This window comes from Pempheris klunzingeri, chromosome 1, assembly GCF_042242105.1.
Source record: "Pempheris klunzingeri isolate RE-2024b chromosome 1, fPemKlu1.hap1, whole genome shotgun sequence".
NCBI lineage: Eukaryota > Metazoa > Chordata > Actinopteri > Acropomatiformes > Pempheridae > Pempheris > Pempheris klunzingeri.
The window spans coordinates 9,392,970-9,406,591 of record NC_092012.1 but is presented as its reverse complement, the minus strand read 5'-3'; the positions used below and the strand labels follow the sequence as shown (position 1 = coordinate 9,406,591).

At 39.5% G+C, this 13,622-nt stretch overlaps 1 protein-coding gene across 1 annotated transcript in view; it reads right to left on the bottom strand.

Moving 5' to 3' along the window:
- Window positions 1-347: 347 nt before the first annotated feature.
- LOC139205453 (uncharacterized) overlaps window positions 348-13,622 on the bottom strand; it is a 15,384-nt gene continuing 2,109 nt past the window's right edge. Inside the window, exons 3-20 of the mRNA XM_070835680.1 lie at window positions 11,101-11,344; window positions 9,916-10,102; window positions 9,686-9,830; window positions 9,524-9,586; window positions 9,313-9,436; window positions 9,019-9,191; window positions 8,564-8,698; window positions 8,244-8,396; window positions 7,869-8,045; window positions 3,558-3,792; window positions 3,103-3,280; window positions 2,780-2,924; window positions 2,617-2,682; window positions 2,350-2,500; window positions 2,106-2,245; window positions 1,625-1,768; window positions 1,368-1,520; window positions 348-1,282 (exon numbers count right to left, since the gene is read on the bottom strand). Of these exons, the coding sequence (XP_070691781.1) occupies window positions 939-1,282; window positions 1,368-1,520; window positions 1,625-1,768; window positions 2,106-2,245; window positions 2,350-2,500; window positions 2,617-2,682; window positions 2,780-2,924; window positions 3,103-3,280; window positions 3,558-3,792; window positions 7,869-8,045; window positions 8,244-8,396; window positions 8,564-8,698; window positions 9,019-9,191; window positions 9,313-9,436; window positions 9,524-9,586; window positions 9,686-9,830; window positions 9,916-10,102; window positions 11,101-11,344 (2,957 nt within the window). The 3' untranslated portion in view covers window positions 348-938. The remainder of the gene's footprint in view (window positions 1,283-1,367; window positions 1,521-1,624; window positions 1,769-2,105; window positions 2,246-2,349; window positions 2,501-2,616; window positions 2,683-2,779; window positions 2,925-3,102; window positions 3,281-3,557; window positions 3,793-7,868; window positions 8,046-8,243; window positions 8,397-8,563; window positions 8,699-9,018; window positions 9,192-9,312; window positions 9,437-9,523; window positions 9,587-9,685; window positions 9,831-9,915; window positions 10,103-11,100; window positions 11,345-13,622) is intronic.

The window sequence follows — 13,622 nt, the reverse complement described above, 5'->3', positions numbered from 1 at the left end:
TGAGTGACTGAGTGGTGAAGGCTTAGATACTGGCTGAATGAGTGATCAGGAGCAGGTGAGTGGAACAGATGGTGGGAGTGGTTGGTGGTTTAACCAGAGGCCCGACCAGCTGTCCTGTCATTAGCTCAGGGCTAGTTGCCATTGGACTTACGTAGGATTTTGCTCTGTTATGGTCTCCAACAACCCGCTAAATGTGAACAAGTAAATGTATCTTAAAGGTGCTAAAAGTCTTTGTTGGGCTGTAGTGTGCTCATAACTGTCAATGGGTTTCAATACAAAAAATATAGAATATTATTTTTTATTTATTTATTCATTTTGTAAACACAGTTCACACATAATAAGTCTTCGGGTCTTCACAGTAGCACATTTCATGGTAAAGTAAATGCAGTGCCAGAGGAAATGAATGAGCAGCATGACAGAACAGATAGTAATTCAGTTGTGTAAGAGATAACAGAGCTTACTTGTTTGCCACAGAAAAATTACAAAGACACCTTGTTGGAGCATGAAATGTATGATGATAAGTAAAAAAAAAAAAAATCCAGTTACATCACTGGAATAAACAACAGGGATTGTAATTAAAGAGCCACTATGACAAGCAACAATTCAATTGTAATGAGAGTATGTCAGGATATGTCAGTAGTAACAATGTACAGATGCAATGACTAGAAGATTTCACATTTTGCAGCTGACAGGGAGAGCTGCTTGTTTCAGTTGTCATGCTAAAGGAAGCTAAGGAAGCCTATCAGCGGCAATTCACGAGATGTTAAACAAAATTAAACACACGATAGTTAAATGTCAGAATTAAGAGAATTAAGTTCAATGTGAATTCTGTATTATGAATACGGAATAAAGGCTCTTGACGGCCATCTTCAGTGTGACAACAAATGTCTTTGTCTGACATGTTCTTATTGTTTAAAGTTATAAACTGAGGTAACACCCTACACTGTCTGAGGTAACAGCCATAGTTTTGGTGCATGCTGCGGGGCAGGTAGGTAATACCGCAACTGCTTCCAGAAGGAGGACGAGGGCGGCATGGAGCTTATGCCTTTCCAAGTTACACAGTTTCCTGCCTCTCCAAGAAGCTGTAAGGCCTTTGGTAATGAACCTGATCTCGACACTTCCGTCGTCTCACTTCTGATTAAAACCAAGCGAGTCTGACGCTCCACAAGGGCTGCATGGATGGCACTCAGCAGGCCAGACTCTAGGCCAGGATCTGGAGAGGTGGGGACCAAGACCACTGTCCGGCTCTGTTCTATGCAGTCTAACACTGCGTCCGCTACAGCTGTAACCAACCAGAGTTCAGATTATACATTACTTCATAAGGACTTTTAGATAGAGTTTCCTCAAAGTATATCTTAAATACGTACCGTTCCCTGGTAAGATGTCACGATCATAAAGACAGAGGCTGTAACCAAATCTCTCCTCCAAAATACTCTTCAGCCACTTTCTATCATGCTCATTTAGTCCTGCATCTGTGTCGTTCTTGTAATACATCAGAAAGGCATCGTAGCTTTTTCCATCTGAGCAAACAACAAAAAGAAACTGCTGTCACATTGTCTGTAGTAGTAAAAGAAAAAAAGCATGAATATGTACCTCTTAAGTTGTTGGTTAAAACAAAAAATACCTGAGGTCCTTCGATGGCAGCCAAGAGTATCTCTTAGGAATAGAGTGATGTTAATTTTAAACTTAACATAAATAACTACCGTAAAAACCATCACCACCACAATGCTGACATTGCCAAGAACCAGGGAAACGTAAGAGGGGCGAGCTGAAATAAACGGAAAGAACACATTTATTAGATAATAATTCAAGCACTAAGAGTAATTTAAACGTTAATGGTAGTAGACTAACAGACAACAGTTGCTTGAATGTGTGAATGAAAACTGGCTCACATATAATGCTTAAATGATAAGAAAGTCGATCAAGTTGATTGAGAAAAAAAATTTCAAACTTTTCTGATAATTATTAAAAAAAACAGGTTAAGCAATAATGAAAATAACAATTAGTTGCAGCCCCATTAAAAAACAAAGCTAGGGAAGATGATTGAACAGGATTTAAAGCGTGGTGCTGAACATACATTGGATATATCCATCCATCCTACATACATTTTTTGGCCAAGGAGATGGTGACAAAGCGTGAGCGGTCAGATAGAGATTCCAGTTTACAGGTGTAGTTTTTTGACAGGTCCTCCTCTGACACTTTTTGGAAGACTAGAGATGCCGTTATCTCTTCATTATTATTTTCACTGGAAAGAAAAGGAAAGGCAAGGAAACAACATAGGAAGATTCAGAAAAACAAACAATTTTGTATTGAGTGCTTAACTGGCCATGTACATTTGCACTTCCTTACTTAGCTGTAAGTGCTGGTGCATCTGTGTGAAGTGTTTTCCGTGTAGAATTGTAGAAAACTGATAACTTTGAGTCCTCTTTCACAAATAACCAAGACAGAGCATCAGACTTTGAACAATCAACAGCTTTACAAGGAATCACCACAGTTGAGCCTTGGGGGGGGAAAAAAAAAAAAAAAGTTTTTACACCAGATTTAAAAGCAGTGGATTAAAAAGGTAGTAAATGCTTATGTGTGTATCCAAGTGTGTATGCATGCACACAAGCTCACCCAGATCTACCTCAAATACATCATTCATCTGTGGTGAAGTGATCACTGCAGACTTATGGGGTTTTTCTGCGCAGAAAATGGAAAAAAATGATCAAAATAGTTTTTTGGAGCATGTGAACGTCTGTGAAGTTAAAAATATTAGAAAAAGTGCTTTTTTTCTTACTGTTTGGATAGACATCAAGTTTCCTGGTAAAAGTCATGTTATATATTTGACCATAAGTGAAGTAAGATCTGGTACAGATGTAGAAACCACGGTCTTCCTCCTCCACCTTCTCAAAATAACCGTGTTTCGGATATGACTGGCCTCTCTGCAAAATGGAAAATAAAGTTGAAATGATGATATCATGTCAAAACACGCTGAAATTTGTAAACCAAATGGGTTAAAATGTGCAGCCACACGTCCTCATCAGAAAGATCAACTGACCACATCTCTGCAGCTGCTTACTTCACAACCAAGTCTCATTCTGACTTCTGCTGTTTACATACCTTGTGCCATATAATGCCGTTGCTGGTAATATTCGGAGTATTTACAGGAGGGATATTGACTTCAGGGCAATTCAGCGTGCAGGCATGCTGTGCAAAACATGTTGCAGGGTACGTGGTGCTCTCTTCAATGTCTCTGGTCGGTGTTGTGTATACTGTCAGCCTGAACCAGGACTGGCTGCTGTCATGTCATTGAAGAAAAAGTTAATATAGTTTACACTTGAATCAAAATCACTGACTATGAATGCGAAAGTAAAGAAGTCTTTATTTGTTATCCCAGGAAGAGCAGATATCTAATGCAGATATCTGCAAAACACCACACAACAATGCTACCTGGATTTAGGACGACTTTGTCTAGAAGGCGTGTGCTCAAGATACTCATGCAGCATACTGCATGTACACTCTTGACACATGAAACATAAAAGCATACATGTATCTTACAAAACGTGCTTTGTTACCTCTGAGAGCAGGAGTAATTCCCCTGATGCTTTGCAGAGGCACTGAGAATCACCAGGGTCCTCCCGTGAACCAGCACACCCGTCTGCCTCTGCTCAGCTGATGACATGTTGGTCAGATCCGTCTCCTGGGCGGCGTGGCTGGTCCACATCACTTCAGCATCACCATCATTGCACTGCAGCGCCACCATCTCACCTGCCTTCACATATATCTCTTCGGGTGTCTGGGCGCACACACCTGCAGGAGAGTGTCACAAATGTTAGTTGATTTTTAACGTGTAAAACTGTAACAATGGACATCTGACCGCCCATGGCAGCATCAATGTTTGCTTGTGTCCCATTCTCAGTGATGAGGGAGGAGATAGTAACGAGTTCACTACATAGCTGTCTGCGTTATCTATTGGTGTAATGCTTTAATTCACATTCTGAATTTAACACCTCCAGAATTTGAATAAATAAGTTTTTTCTATGTGAACCTAAATCAATCAATATACTGTGTACATAATCCATCACAAATACTGAATGCAACTATTGACTGAGTGGAAGTTGGAAAAAAACAAACTTTTTTTGCATCGAACTGAAGGTTCTTTTAACCCTTTCATGCATAGAGGTCAATTTACAGCTATTCAAAAGCTGTTTTCTTGTATATGCTTGAGTTTTGATGGCATAGTTGCACATCAGCCACTACAGTGGATGCTACTGCATCATCTCATACACTGCTACTCAGTGGGGAGCCATTGCAAGTGGAAAAAAAAAAAAAGAGTGAAACCAAGTTGGTCGACAGACAGCCAGAAACACCAAGTTGCTTATTTTTTTCTGTTCAAACCTTCTGTAAAAAGAAACCCTTGCATGTAAGATATAAATATGGTGACATTAAGTAACATCTAAGGAGTCATGCAATTGCTAAATTTTCCAAGTATTGATTTTACATCGGGAGGAAATTATGATTAATCACATGTCCACTGAATTGTACATCATGCATCACTGGCTATATTTCAGCTACTGGACATGTAAATATATCTTTAGAAAATATGGGTTGAAAAAAAAAATAATGTTCAAACCTTGTTTTTCATGTCTAAAGATGAATAAAAACACTGAGGTTATGACTGAGGTTATCATAATTCATGTATGAAAGGGTTATTGAACAATTAACTGCTATCAACCAGTCAGACAGTTTCTTTAATTAGGGATGTAGCTTTGTTATCTAAAGCAAGCTGACTGTGTATATCACCTAGATTTTCTTTCACATTTAACAAACATTGACACTGGTAATAGTGGCACTGGGTATTTACTGGGTTATTTGTGAAACAGCATCAGCTTGGCGGATGCAACTGTTGCGAAAGCACAGGGAGGTTCTTGACCACACTGTGATTTCTCAGAATCTTGTATTCTTGTGATTGAAGTTTGAGGAAGACAGAAAATGATGCGTAAGTGTTTTTAAAACATTAGTATATGCACAATTTGCATAATCTGTAATAATCTATGATGACAACTTCACATGAGCATTACATTTCAGAGGCAAATCTTGCACTTTTTACTCCATGACATTTATTCCGTAACTTGTGTTACTAATTGCTAATGTATTATTATAGTTTAAGGTTCCCCGGAGAAACTTCAAAATCGTTTATAAATTAAATTAGCCCCATCTTTACCAGCTGCAACAATGCATTAATCTATAATATAATATAATATATCTTATTTTAAAATGGGCCATATAAGTACTTACTAAGAATGTTTTGATGCTTATACATGTACCTTTAGTGAAGTATGCAAGACTCTTACTTGTATCAGAGTACTTTTACACAGTGGAATTGCTTTTACCTTATTAAAAGATCCGTTTCTTTCTTTCACCACATCCAATGCACACTCGCTTGTTACACGCAAATTAAAGTCGATTGTGCATTTAGTTTAAATGTATTTTAAATTATCCCAAATTTTAGCCTATGCAACTTTGCATTTTTTGCTCTGGTTTCCTCTTTCCTCCATTTCTTCTTCCTCTATTCGAGCTCGTCTTTAAAACGTTCAATTCTCTCCCTTGAACGCCGCTCGGAGTTTTTCCGCTTACCTGATGAAAGAAAGGCATGAAACAGAAGGACCAGAAGCGCTTTCACCAGCATGATAACCTGCAGCAGCGCCCGCCAGGCATTCAAGAGTGTCCTTGCACCACAGTCAGCTCTCCTGGATTACAGACGCGCGTTTCCCCTTTCATGTCAAATCAAGAGTTGCGCGTTGATGAAAAATGAAACTTAAGGTACAGCGTCACTGCGAGAGTCACCTCCCAAATCTGAATCTCCCTCCAACGACTACTTTCATTATCCTGTTCTTATTATTGTAAACGATATTTTTTTTTGGACTGGTATGTTATGTTTATTTTTTCCCTTGCATCCTAAATGACTAAGAAACAACTCGTGAAAGTCATCCACAGTGATGTGAGGCATCAACGACGCGCCACTGCGCTTTGGAAACGCGCAGGAAAACCCGAATATTTGCGGGACCCACGCAGGTTTCATGTAACCACAGGAAACAAAATGACGATGACTAATTGATTCTTCGAGACAGGGGGTTCACCTGGCAGGACTGCAGATTTTCACTTTCTCTGAGCAGAAGTTGGGACATATTAAGTGACTCTCGGGATAAAGGAGGATAATTAAAAGAATGCCGATCATTTTTAAATCCGTGCAACTTGCTGTTGCATGTACGCAGTATTGGGAGTTATCAGATAACACTTGGTATTGCTATTAACCTCTAAAGAATTGGCGTACACATGCGTGGACATCACATTTTGGGTTATATTACCATAGTAGTTCATTCTGCTTAGCTGGGGCCGTATGGACATGTATGTGGGCAAAATTGTTGATATTTCATATTGCTTTTTTGCACCGTGATTTTCAAAACATGTTCAAAATATGTTTTGTATGTGTTATAAATACATGCAAAAGCAGTCAGGAAAAAAAAAAACTGCTATGTTCAGGGTGGAAATAAAGAGTTTTGCACAAAGGTGACTATATTGTGTTTTCTGGAAATTAAGACCGATTGTCCACATATGTGGACATAATTTTTCTCTAAAACTACACCATGTAAAAAAAGATGATGCTTAGGTTTTATACTTATCAGGGTCCAATAAGCCCAAATAGCAAGGAGAAATAAAAAAATGCATATCAAACAAGAGCTCGGGTCTTAAGAGGTTAAGTCTGTAGCATAGATAAATAAATACATAAAGAAACAAATAAATAAATACAAGTAAATGTGCTGCATTCAAAAAACGTTCTCAAGTAAAACTTCAGAAGTTATCAGCAAAATGTAGCCTGCTTAAAGTATCAAAAGTAAAATTACTCATGTGCAAGTGGCTCCATTGAGTAAGTTATATTTATATACATTAATGGAATATTAGGACTTTTTCAGCAGTAAGTACATTGAACCTAAAGCACTGGAAATAATACAGTGGGTTATGGTTTAAATTGCAGAATACATCTGAAGCAGCGTGAGGTGATTATCGGTTTAGGATTGCAGAAAAAACACATTTCTGACACACAACATTACGTTTGTTCAGACTGCATTGTTTCGAGTTTGCACTGTCATGAATTAGTTGATAACAGTTACTAGGTATAAAATTGTCGATGTGAAAGACGAAAAAAAAGGTGTGGGCAGAGCACCACGACACCCCCATGGCGTTACATTTAATGATGTGCGAGACAGGATGGCGAGCATCATGAGAGAGAGAGCAGTATCTACAACGATTGTGAAACCTACATATGATTAAAACAATGGATAAATTAATGAACTCTTGAAGGATGAGTAAAAACACAAGTTATAAGACGTAATAGAAAACAATATATAAAAATTGACATATGGGTTGAAAATACAATTTTAAATCGAGGCCAGTGCTGAGACAGACCTAGAACCTATCTACATAATCATGTTTATATATTTTTAAAAAACCTCATAGACGCCCACATCCGTGAAACTTCGCTTATGCAGTGGGTGGTGTCAGGGTGACACTTGGGTTTGAAGTTACTCTTTAAATGTGAATTCTCTGTTACAAAGAACATAAAAGCTGTCAGCCATCGTACAGTGTGACTTGATTACATACATAATTATGTCATCAATTGATAACGGTGATAAGATATATCCAACCTGACAGTTATGGGTCAGTCGTATAAGGCAACAGCCTTATTTTTGGTGCATGCTGTGGGGCAGGTAGGTAATACCGCAGCTGCTTCCAGAAGGAGGACGAGAGCGGTACTGAGCTCACGCCTTTCCATGTAACAGTGTCTGCAGCCTCGCTGAGAAGCTGTAAGGCCTTTGGTAACGAACCTGATCTCGACACTTCTGTCGTCTCACTTCTGATTAAAATCAAGCGAGTCTGCTGCTCCACAAGGGCTGCATGGATGTGGCCCAGCAGGCCAGACTCTAGGCCAGGATCTGGAGAGGTGGGGACCAAAACCACTGTCCGGCTCTGTTCTATGCAGTCTAACACTGCATCCGCTACAGCTGTAACCAACCAGAGTTCAGATTATACAAAACTCATTATAATAAAATTATTTTATTCAAACTCAACCGATGGAGAAAATTGTATTTTTGATATTCAGGTCAATATGTTGCACTAATACTTTCATTATTAGGAATACAATACCATACCGATTATACATTACTTCATTAGGACTTTTAGATAGTTTCCTCAATACGTACCGTTCCCTCGTAAGACATCTCGATCATAGCGACAGAGGCTGTAACCAAATCTCTCCTCCAAGACACTCTGCAGCCATTTTCTGTCATCTTCATGTAGTCCTGTGTCCGTGTCGCTCTTGTAATACACTAAAAAGGCATCATAGCCTTTTCCATCTGAGCAAACAAGAACAAAGAACGGCTTCGTCACTGCTGTCGCATACTGGTGGAGGTAGAGTCGGATAGTAGTAGTGGTTGGATTTGGACAATTTGGGGGAAAATACGTACCTGTTAGAGCAAAAGTTATTCGAAACAGAAAAAGCCAAAAAAACGTTCGATCATACCTGAGGTGCTGCGGTAGCAATGAAGAGTGTCTCGCAGGACAAGAGCGATGTCCATTTTCAATTTCACGCAAACAACAACTATTGCAACAATCACCACCAAAGTGATCACAATGGTGAGAGCCAGGGAGAGGGAGACTGAAGAAGACATAAAGGGACATAAAGGACACATACACCTAAAGATTATTGCTCATTTGAACACTTGGACCCCACGATCTCCCATGTAGGCTACAATGTTATAACAAACCACACCCGCAAAACCCATTTGAAGACAGCAAATATTAATAATACATTTATCTTTGCAGAGTCATGCTTGACTTGGCTGTAGCTTCATTGTGTTGAGCAACGATGCGCTGAACTGGTTCGAGCTTTATGACATGATGTAAATGGAATGCAATTCTGTTGAAAGAAACCATATACAACAATTACAACAATAGTGAAGTGAAAGCTCTATTTACCGGTTGTTTGTTGTTCTTTTCTTTCACCTTTTTTGGCCAGGGTTATGGTGACAAAGCTTGAGGGGACAGATACAGATTCCAGTTTACAGGTGTAATGTTTTGATAGATCCTCCTCTGACACTTTTCTGAAGACTAGAGATGCCGTCATCATTATTCTGTCCATATGAATTTTCCTGCAAAGGACAAAGGAAAACTGTTAGCTATAACTATAGTTGTGGTGACTGTCTACGTGGCCATGTATAACATTTGCACTTCTCAGCTGCAAGAGCTGGTAGATCTGTGTCAAAAGTTCACCATGTTGAATTGTAGAAAACTGGTAAGCTGTCGTTTGTTTCCACAAATGATTTCAAACTTAACCAGAACACCTCATCAAAGTATGAATCCATAACAGCTTTACAATCAATCACCACTGTTGAGCCTAGGAAAAAGACAGTTTAAACAAGCGTTATAATTAGTTCAGTTTAAAGCTAAAGCAAAGTGTGTGTGCATCTAGACAATAACTCACCCACATCTACATAAAACACATCATTTTGGCGCGGTGAAAGTATCACCGGCTTCTCAGATTTTTCTGTGCATCAGAAGGGACAAACATGTAACACTTAACTTAAAAAAAAAGAACATATTAATGTCTATGACAATAAACATATCCAAAAAGTATTTTTCTTACTGCTTGGATGGACAACAAGTAGCACCGTGATGGTCATGTTATATATTTGACTGTGATACAGGTAAGATCTGGTACAGGTGTAGACACCGCCGTCACTCTTCTCCACGCTTGAGAAGTAACTGTCTTTTAGCAACGACTCTCCTTTCTGGTGATGAGTGATGATGAGTGTTGCAGTTTCTTATTTCACAGCTAAATTTCATTTACATTCAAAAAATCTGCTGTTTACATACCTTGTGCCATATAATGCCGTTGCTGGTAATATTCGGAGTATTTACAGGAGGGATATTGACTTCAGGGCAATTCAGCGTGCAGGCATGCTGTGCAAAACATGTTGCAGAGTACGTGGTGCTCTCTTCAATGTCTCTGGTCTGTGTTGTGTATACCGTCAGCCTGAACCAGGACTGGCTGCTGACGTTCCTGTCATGTCATCGAAGAAAAAGTTAATAGGAAAGTTACAAATTTTGATTTACAACATGCAGAGGCTCTGACTGTCAAAGTAGAAGTGGCTTTAAGTATCAGTTTCCGTTATACAAATTTTCCTCTTAGCCCGTTTTGGTAGTTTTGGTATTATTTGGTCGTATCTTATCTTATTTGGTGTTATCTGAACATGTCCGCCATCACCGCAGCACAACAGTGCAACTATAATGGTATTTGGTTTTTGGCTGACAAGGTTTCATGCTGCAAAGAACCAAATCGCACCAAAAAGCACATGGATGGAAAGATAAAGCTCTGCAGAAGAGCCCTTTTTTAAATCACGCTAATGGCATCACTCTACGGATAGCAGCATTGGTTGGTCCGCCACAAATTTTGGCTAATTTTGTACAGACATTCATGGCTCTCAGACGATGAATCCTGATGACTTTGTTGATCTTTTTCAACTTTTGGTTTTGAGTGAAACCTCAGTTTGATACAGACAGTCATGTCCCCCACAGGATGAATTGTAATCACTTACTTTCCATCTAGCACAGGCACAATTTTTCTATTTGTTCACTTTGGTTCATGAGTAAATGTCTGCAAAACTAATGACATTCCCATAAGCCTCAGCTATACTTTATGTTTAGTGCTATGTTAGTATGCCATTAAGCCAAATTTCTATGGTGAACATTACCTGCTGAACATTACCAAGTTGGGAATGTTGTGCTAAACATCAGCATGTTAGCATTGTTATTGTAAGCATAGCTCAGGGTCTGCAAAGTGAAGCCAATGCAATGTGCCTTAAATGTGCATTCTTTCTTGTGGCCAGCAGGGGGCGACTGCTGGCTGCAAAAAGAAGTCTATGAAGGGAAATCTATGAGAAAATTATGGTACTTTTCACTTGATGGAATCTTCTAGTCAAAGTGATTCTTAAGGAGTATAATGTGCTTACACACCTCTATTATCTACTGTGTATCAAGTTGGGAATGTTTGTACGTTACCCCAGAAAACAGGAGTAATTCCCCTGATGCTTTGCAGAGGCACTGAGAATCACCAGGGTCCTCCCGTGAACCAGCACACCCGTCTGCCTCTGCTCAGCTGATGACATGTTGGTCAGATCCGTCTCCTGGGCGGCGTGGCTGGTCCACATCACTTCAGCATCACCATCATTGTAATAAGGGCACTGCAGCGCCACCATCTCACCTGCCTTCACATATATCTCTTCAGGTGTCTGGGCGCACACACCTGCAGGAGAGTGTCACAAATGTTAGTTGATTTTGAGCGTGTAAAACTGTAACAATGGACATCTGACCGCCCATGGCAGCATCCATGTTTGCTTGTGTAATATCTCTCTAGGACCCGCACCTGTGAATAAGTGTCTCAAATTCATTTTAATTTGTAAAACTATATCAAGAACTGGCTGAGGTTGAGGTTCACGGTTGTGGTGGAAATTTATGTAGACAGGTGCCAAATTTTAGGCACATTGTTAAAGCATAAAAAAAGTCGAAATCAGTGTATTATCAGGGGGAAGGAGGGTATTTTCTGAGTATTGGGGGGTACTTGAACTGTATTGTATTTTGACTATGCCCCCGCTTTGGACAGAGCCAGGCTAGCTGTTTCTAGTTTACACTAAGCTAAGCTAAGCTGAGCTAAGCTAAGCTAAGCTAAGCTAAGCTAAGATAAACTAAGCTAAGCTAAGCTAGGCTAAGCGAGTCCTGCCTGTCGTTTCAGTTTAGCATACAGACAGTCTCCTTTAACTTGCGACCAGAAAGAGACACTGACAGTGCGGGATGTATCATTAAACACTGTGAGCCCTACACAGTTCAACTACCTTATGAAGGGACAAGTGGTCAGGACGAATTATGCTTTGTGCAATGTAGGATTGTTGATACTGTGTGTACATTGATAATCGATTTTCTAATATTTAACCCCTTTTTGCCTTGAGCACAAAGTCAACAATAAACATTAAAAAAAAGATCCCTGATGATGTTTAAATGCAGTGGCGGGCCGTTAATTTTACACCTGGGCCTTCAGTGGCATCCTACCTGAACCAAACCACCTCTTAATACCATCATTATGACGCCACGGCTATAGAAACCATCAATATTATACAGAAAGGCAGTCTAACAGGACGTTGCATCGCAGACCGGTATCTCATGCTGGAGAATGAATGTCTTCACTAAAGCAAGAAACCCAATTACAAGAATTCAACAAGTCTCCTTTCACTGCAGCCACAGCTGCGCTGCTGTGCACCTGCTCCATATACATCAGACACTCTAACCACCGACTCGGCTCCAAACACAGAGTCGTTCAGTTGCCAATACCAGACATTCCCAGCAATACAATTTGCTCCTCTGAGCCTGTAAGCCGAGGGTACCGCTCGTAGTTGCTGACCTGAAAGTGGCGGACTAACCCTTTTCCCGGCTGGGACAGGCTCGCTAGCTTCCGGGTGGGCCGGCATTTCCTCAAAATGTCCAGCTTTTCTTGGAAAGTCCGCCTTGAAAATGGATTTCTAAGTAGATCTGTGACCAAATTAACATCTTCTCCTCCGTCAGCCATTGTGGGTTAAAAAAAACTGCTATTAATACTTACGATTATGATAAAGTTTTAGCTCGTGCAGGTCGCTACAGATAAGAATCGCTAGCTTTGGCAAAGCTCTCTAACCAGCCAATCAGAGGACGTGAAAATACTGACGTCATCGTTCGCCTGCTAGAAGGCCCTGGGGTCACCAACTCGAAATCTGATTGGTTGAAGAAACAGTTTCATTGCGATGTATTTTAAGCTGCACTTTTGATTCTGAAGGCCTCAGGGCAGATTTCTTTGACCCTAGCAACACATGATGGCTGAAATATGATTGGATAAAAGCTCTAATATAGACATACACTGCTGGAAGCACCCCAGCCCAGCGACATGCTATGAAATGAAGAGCATAGACTATTAGGAATAATCTAAAAAGATTAATGGGAAAATATTAAAACGTAAATCAGTGATTCTGAGTTTAGGCCAGCAGAGAAGGCCTTGCTGGCCCTGATGGCCCACCACTGTTTAAATGTATGTTCTTTTATGCGCCTCACTCTGAGTGTGCATGTTGTTATGTGTTATTGTTGGTGGTAGTAGTATTATTGGTATTATATAGTACAGCGCCTTACTATGATTGTGCATGTTATATATTTTTATTAGTAGTATTATTATTAGTATTATTAGTAGTGGTATTATTGTTATTATTATTATTATAAGACTCTGGACTCACATGGTGCAGTAATTTACCTCTGTGTAATAATTTGTAATAATAATTTTTAATACATCTTTTTTTTAATTCATACTTTTATATATTTATATTTATATTTTACTTTGTGTTTGAAGTGTATTCTTATTCTTATTCTTTTTGGAGCTGTGTGTAACAAAAAGCAATTTCCCCCTGGGGATTATTTAAGTAATTCTGATTCTGATTCTGATTCTGATTTTATCATAGAGTCTTGTTTCTGTCTTATTGTCTGCCATCTGTAACATATTTGTACTTCCA